A 6,437-nucleotide genomic window follows, 5' to 3' on the forward strand; every position below is an offset into this window, starting at 1 on the left:
TAACTAACTCTCACACTGATTTACTCACTCGATCAGGCAGCTCGGTTAACAAGTTCATGAGTAAGGCCTGTTTATTATATGGAGTAAAGTGTTCTTGGGCAGATGGTGTCCGCCTTACTCCCGAGCCAACTTTTCTTGATCTTCCCATAAACAGGCCCTGGAGGACGAATAACCGTACGGAACGTGGCAGGATAATGATCTCCCAGGTAAAATTCATGCATAAATTAAATCATAGATGTAAACAAAGATTAGATTACTTTATTTGTGGTTATCATCATTACAGCGAGTATATGACCATCCAAACACGATTATATAGAGGATATTACATGGCCGCGCGGAGATACGAAATTTCTCTTCGAGTGTTGAAAAATATTTCACGAGTGAGCGCAGCGAACGAGTGAAATATTTTTTAACATGAGAAGAGAAATTTCGTATCTCCAAGCGACCATGTAATTTTCTTTTTATTATATGAAATCCTCACAATACAACAAAATATGCTTTGCTCTTTATTTCAAAAACTAAGGTTTGAAATTGAGTACAAAAGCTTACAGTCAGTTGTTTATTTGTATCAATCGTAAACCAGGCCGATTTATGTCAATACAAACTAAGACTTAAGCGAAAATGCCACAAAGAAAATAAATAAAAAATAGAAAACGTATAAACAGGTAGGACCCTGGTATAAACTAATGGCATATTAAATATGGTTAGAAATTTGCTAACAAGTAAATCTGAACATACCGTCCTAGCTTTCATCGCTGCTTTCAACTACCCTCACACAACTCGACGTCGTACGCAGTTTTCCTCTTTGTATTTGGATATTCTTGTTCTTCTACGAATTCGATCAGTTTCTTATCTGTCATCTCGACAAATCTGCTTGTGCTTGTCTCCATTTTGGAATAAACTTAACTTCGACTCGCGAAAAGGCCAACTCAAAACTCCCAAAAGACCAAACGACAGCGAAACGACGGAAAACCCTTCGGAAAACCACAAGTGCTTGACAGCGCGCGAAAATACTGCGAGCTGATTGGTCAAAAATGATATCACACATGTGTGGATAAAAGTGATATCGCCACTGGCGGGATAGCGCTTTTATCGATTTGCTATCACTCGGTATACACTAAATTTTATATAATAATAAGGCTATAATACACTAGCCTGTGAACAGGCTCCCAAGTGGGGTATAGTCGGCGAGCCGGGCGAGCGGAGCACTGTATGTTTTCGCCCTATACCCCACTTGGGAGCCTGTTCACAGGCTAATAATACACTGTTTACTAAGAATGTCCCACCTATGGTTCCCCTTCCCCGCCAAAATCACTCCTTTTGACCTGCATGTCAGTTCAAGCTCCGGGTTAGGCGATTTTGCAAATCTATTAAGATAACCATGTTTCTGCTCTGGATGCCAAGTGTCTGAGGAATAATATTCCTCTTGGAGTATTCCAACATAATTTAGCATAAAACAGCCAATACCTGCATAACGTTTACGCGAACTTGATTGACGTCTGTAATTTTTTTCTGACTTCCTTCAAGTCTGACAAGAACAATAACTTTTAACAATACCCGAGCCTGCAACTGACAACGGCCAATAAGTAGTGGAAGTTTTCGGCGAGAGATCAATAGATCGTGCTTCAGAAGCAATGTGGGCTATCCCGAAAAATATGTAACTGGCAATTGCCATTTTTCCTTGTTACTTTTCTTTAAATAACAAAATTAACCGTTACCTTAATATTTAAAATATTCTAAATCGGTCTTTCAATTACCCTATCGGTTCTTAAACACACTTTTACAATATTTGTTTCTCCACCGGCCTAATTTGGGTCTGAGACCCTCAATTCATGAAAAAAATTTAAACCCGCTTGATTTCACGCTGACAGCCAATGTTCCAAACAAACTTGTTTCTTAACAATACACTACTGTTACTCCAACAATAGTCAATTGCTAAGAAACAATACTTAAAATATAGGCGATGGAGCAGGGGGACAGGGGGGCTCTAGCCTACCCCACCCCCCCGCCAAACAAAATTTTGGGCACAGCGCCCCCCACGTTTTAGTGCCAAAAATATTGCTAGTGCAGCATAAAAAATGGCGAAATATTCAATCTCGTGATCTTTTCACAAATCGTTTTACCAGCATCTCTCTTGGCCAAATAATATGTTGTAAAACGTTTCATGCCGTAAAAACTGCAGTACCCGATGAATATACGAATAATATACGGACCACGTGCAAAGCTTTCAACAAAACCAAAATGTTACACTGTTAGGAGAGGTACACAAACTCTTACGGATGTATTTGACGTTTTCAGTAGCATCCGCAACTTCAGAGCGCACATTTTCTGCCCTCAGACGACTCAAGAACTACCTAAGAAGCACCATGAAGCAGGACCGCCTGAACAACTGCCTACTGATGCATTGTCACAAATCGATTACGGACACACTGGACACTGTAAAGATTGCAAAGAGGTTTGCTTGTGCCAACGAACAACGCAAATGGCATTTTGGAAAATTTGAGTAGGGGTATGCGCCTGGCTGGGTGAAAGATGAGCACACCACATTTCAAAACGCTCCGCCGCCTTTGCCTAGGATTTAAGATAACAAAGGTGGACTTTGTGGATCTAGCGGCTAAAGTCTAAAAAAGAGCTAGTACAAAAACTCGATAAAACGATGAAAAAATGAGAAAGAAAATTTCTGAAATTTCTCATGCATCGAATATTATCCAGTCTTTTTATGATGCGATGCAAGTAGCCACCGTTTACACCTAGAATTTAGGTGCTAACTAATAAAATACAAAATTACATGTTTATGACGTGTAACTTCTATCCTAATGCAAATTTTAAGGAACCAGTGACGTCACGTTTCACATCATGCCTATTGTCGACTATCGGTACTATTTTATTATTAAACATTCTTTGAAAGCAACAACTTTGGAGTTAGAAAAAGAGATGATGTGCCTTTCTGTAGTGAAAGTTAATTCTTCCTATTTGGCCTTATAGCAGTTTTCAATTGAGTGTCGAAAGTTATTCCGCATTTGCTTTGGTGTAGCATTACTACACTCTGCTATTAGTTAACAAAACTCGTGCCACTTTCTCAACCAATGGGAGTCCAAACCAAAACCAAACGTGTTTTCGCCGCACGCGTTTTGCCGCGCTTGGCGCCAATAAGAATTGAGCACACAGCTTGAGCTTGGGCCGCCTGTCCTTACATGTATTTGCCTGTTTGCTTCAAATTCTGTTTGGTTTATTGTGTTGTTTGCATCTGTTGCGATTGGCAAGAGTATCTTACTTTGGTTTTACGACACTCAATTGGAAACCGCTCTATTGTCAGTAATTTATAATGTCCAAAGACATTCGTTCAGCCGGTAGTTGTTATAAACTGACTAAAACCATCCATTCGGTGTCTTTGGTACGACATGTCTCCTGTTATTAGTCTTCATATGATTTACTGTATGTCCATATTTAGCTATTAAAATAGTAAAACGAACCACGAGAGGACCAGTTGCTCTCCTCAATCCCTACAAAAAAGGAAAGGCGTCTATACAAATTCTGTCCAGAGGTCATGCACACACAATCTAAACGCCTCCTGGGAAAAATGGAGACTGTGAAGCTCAGTTCCTACATAAAACTGCAATAATCATTTTGTTAAGGCTCCTACGGCGTTGTTCGCTCCTTCAATTCTTACGATGGTCCAGCGTGCTTCTAGGATTCCTACTGCGGCCTCACAAGGTTTCAATTATAGTAGCTTTCTTGTATTTCTATGGGAACCTTCTACACTTTCCAACTAAATTCACCATTTTGTACATGACCCCTAGAGAACGGTGTTCTTGAAGGTTTTTTTTTTTTTTTTTATAAAAGTTTTATAACGAACAACACCAATGCAATAGTCTTCGATTCAGTTTTGTCTATACCATTCTTCAAGAGTGTACGTTTTCAAAATTCTGCGAGAAATCATACCGTGGTGGTTTATAGTTGTTGCTCCAACTCGTAGAGAGCATCACTCATGGTAGGGCGTGCATCAGGATCCCTCTCAACACATTGCTGAATAAGTCCTCGGTAAACACTATTCACTCGGTCAATCTGATTGTGGAGCTCTTGGGGATCAGGTTGCTCGCGGATAAACATTTCACATAACAGCACACCAAAACTATACACGTCCACCTGGCCGAATGAAGTATAAGAAATAGTGGTGTATGTAATTTAACAAACTAGAGGAAGAGTACAAAGGCGACTCCGAGAAATGGAAATCATCGTGAACATGCCACTAGATCTGAACAACCGATGTACAGACATTTATTTACAATGTAATTGTGATAGATTGAAAGAATTAGCCAGTTTTTTCGGCTTCCCTGATTCCACCAGTTGTTCTATTGATGTCAGTTTTAATGACCATATTTACCAGGCAGTTCACGACAACTGTGAAATAATAGATCGTAAGGACAATTGGTCACAGCTTGGTTTCCTAGAAGCTTTCTACATAAGAAACTGGAAGCCTATTAGGCCATTTTCGAGTTTTCTTGTTTATTCAAAACTGTCGGATGGATCTCGACTTTAGAAGAAGAGTACTTTATCCCAGTTCCAGAAACCGAGAAGTGGGAGTGAAAGAACCAGTTTTCCAAACCATTCATAATTCTTGGAGAAATTTGAAGCAACATTTCTCAAATTTTATGATAATAAAAAATCACATCTCCAAACGTCCTTCACGGTAGTGATTTATTCCTTTGATTTCTCTCATGAATACTATGAGTTTCAAAGCCTCGGTTTCAAAAATACTCTAACAGAAAAATAAGAGTTCTGGCTTTACTTTGTATTTGTAACGACCAATTTTAAAGTCGTATTCAGTATTGTGAAGTGAAATCCAAGCACCAGAAGGACTGGAAAAAATCACTGTTAAACAGGCCAATAGCCACTTCAACTTTTATCATATGTACTCATTTTAAAACAAGGAAGATCTCTTTACCTTAGATGTTTGTTGAGGAGTAAATGCCTCGGGGGCAGCATATATTAGTGCTCCTGGGTTCACTGTCATGCTCTGACGCATGAAATTTGCGGCTCCGTAGTCAGACAGCTTGCCTCTCCATGACTCTCCTCGTCTCCATAGCAACACATTCGCACTGCTGATGTCTCGATGCATGATTGGACGCGGCTTACTGAGATGGAGGTAGTTTAATCCTTTTGCGATATCCAGCACAAGGGTGATTATTTCCTCGTAATTTAAAGCACGCTGATGTAAGACGTGCCGTAAACTTGTGTCAAGTAATTCAGTAACAAACAAGGGACTTCCATCGTCGTTTGTGGCACCAATAAACTGCAGGAGATTTGGATGGCGGCAACGCGACGCAATGCTCATCTCACGTTCAAAAAGTCTGCGATTGTAATCAGACATGATGAGTTTGTGGATTTCTTTTACTGCAACCTGGCAACCACGAAATATGCCCTTTCGCACACTGCCCCAGGCCCCTTCGCCTAAAATATTCTGGCTTAATACAATCTCCTCCCGTTGAATGATCCAGTCACATGACTGACGACTCCGATATTCAGCTACTGCTTCTTCTGCTGCAGACACGGCTGACTGCAATTCTCTTTCAGTAGATGAATGACGCCTTCTTTCTTCTTCCATTTGAAGTTCAAAGCCTCTCAGCCTTTCTTCCAAAACTTCCTTCTGCTGTTGTTCTTGTTCCAAACGACGCTGGAGCTCACTAAGGTTACGTTGAACGAATCCACTTGACAGCTGTTCAGCTTGCAACCTTACTTCCAAAGCTTCCTTCTGCTGTTGTTCTTGTTCCAAACGACGCTGCAGGTCACGTTGAACGGATTGACTTGACAGCTGTTCAGCTTGCAGTCTTTCTTCCAAAGCTTCCTTCCGCTGTTGTTCTTGTTCCAAACGACGCTGCAGGTCACTTTGAACGGATTCACTTGACAGTTGCTCAGCTTGCAGCATTTCTACCAACTCAGTACAAGTAATTCTCCCTTGCCTTATTTCCTCGTTCAGCCTTAATCTTTCTTGTCGCTCTTGTTCTAAACTTCTCTGAAGCTCTTCGACAGTTCTTTCCTTGTCACTTAAATCTCGCTTTCTTGTGCTACGTACACGTATTTCGTCATCAAGCGATTGACGCATGGGCACGAATTCACTTTCCAATCTTTGCCGCTCAATGAAAGCAGTACGACCTTCCTCCACACACTAAAAAGTAAAGATACACAAATTTAAAATCCCTCAAAATATATTTAAAGTTTTGCCTGGTTTAACACTCGAGTTTAGCTCTCAGAGTGATTGCTGTTCGCTTCTTGAAACAGAAAATGTCATTGTACAAATATCCATGTCAGAAAACGAGAATAGTGAAGAAAAATACTTTAAATTGTTTTCTCCCTTTAAATGGTTTCTTTGATTTATTATATCTCTCAGTTAGTACACGCGGTGTGTTTGGTCAATTTTGCGGGCTGCACTTCACTGT

General features: G+C 40.3%; 1 protein-coding gene across 4 annotated transcripts in view; it reads right to left on the reverse strand.

Annotated features, from left to right (window-relative positions):
* Positions 1–6,437, reverse strand: part of LOC146473650 (uncharacterized) — a 55,001-nt gene that overhangs the window by 22,502 nt on the left and 26,062 nt on the right. Inside the window, exons 5-6 of one of the 4 annotated variants that reach the window (XM_085118355.1) lie at positions 4,946–6,166; positions 494–4,146 (exon numbers count right to left, since the gene is read on the reverse strand). The exons of 2 other annotated variants lie outside the window; for them this stretch is intronic. In XM_085118355.1, the coding sequence (XP_084974481.1) occupies positions 3,952–4,146; positions 4,946–6,166 (1,416 nt within the window). In that variant the 3' untranslated portion in view covers positions 494–3,951. Of the gene's footprint in view, positions 1–493; positions 4,147–4,945; positions 6,167–6,437 lie in introns of those variants that run through there. One more of the 4 variants, XM_085118352.1, reaches the window with a different exon arrangement.

The sequence above is a fragment of the Pavona decussata genome, unplaced genomic scaffold (genome assembly GCF_977016875.1).
Source record: "Pavona decussata unplaced genomic scaffold, jaPavDecu1.1 SCAFFOLD_93, whole genome shotgun sequence".
Taxonomy (NCBI): domain Eukaryota; kingdom Metazoa; phylum Cnidaria; class Anthozoa; order Scleractinia; family Agariciidae; genus Pavona; species Pavona decussata.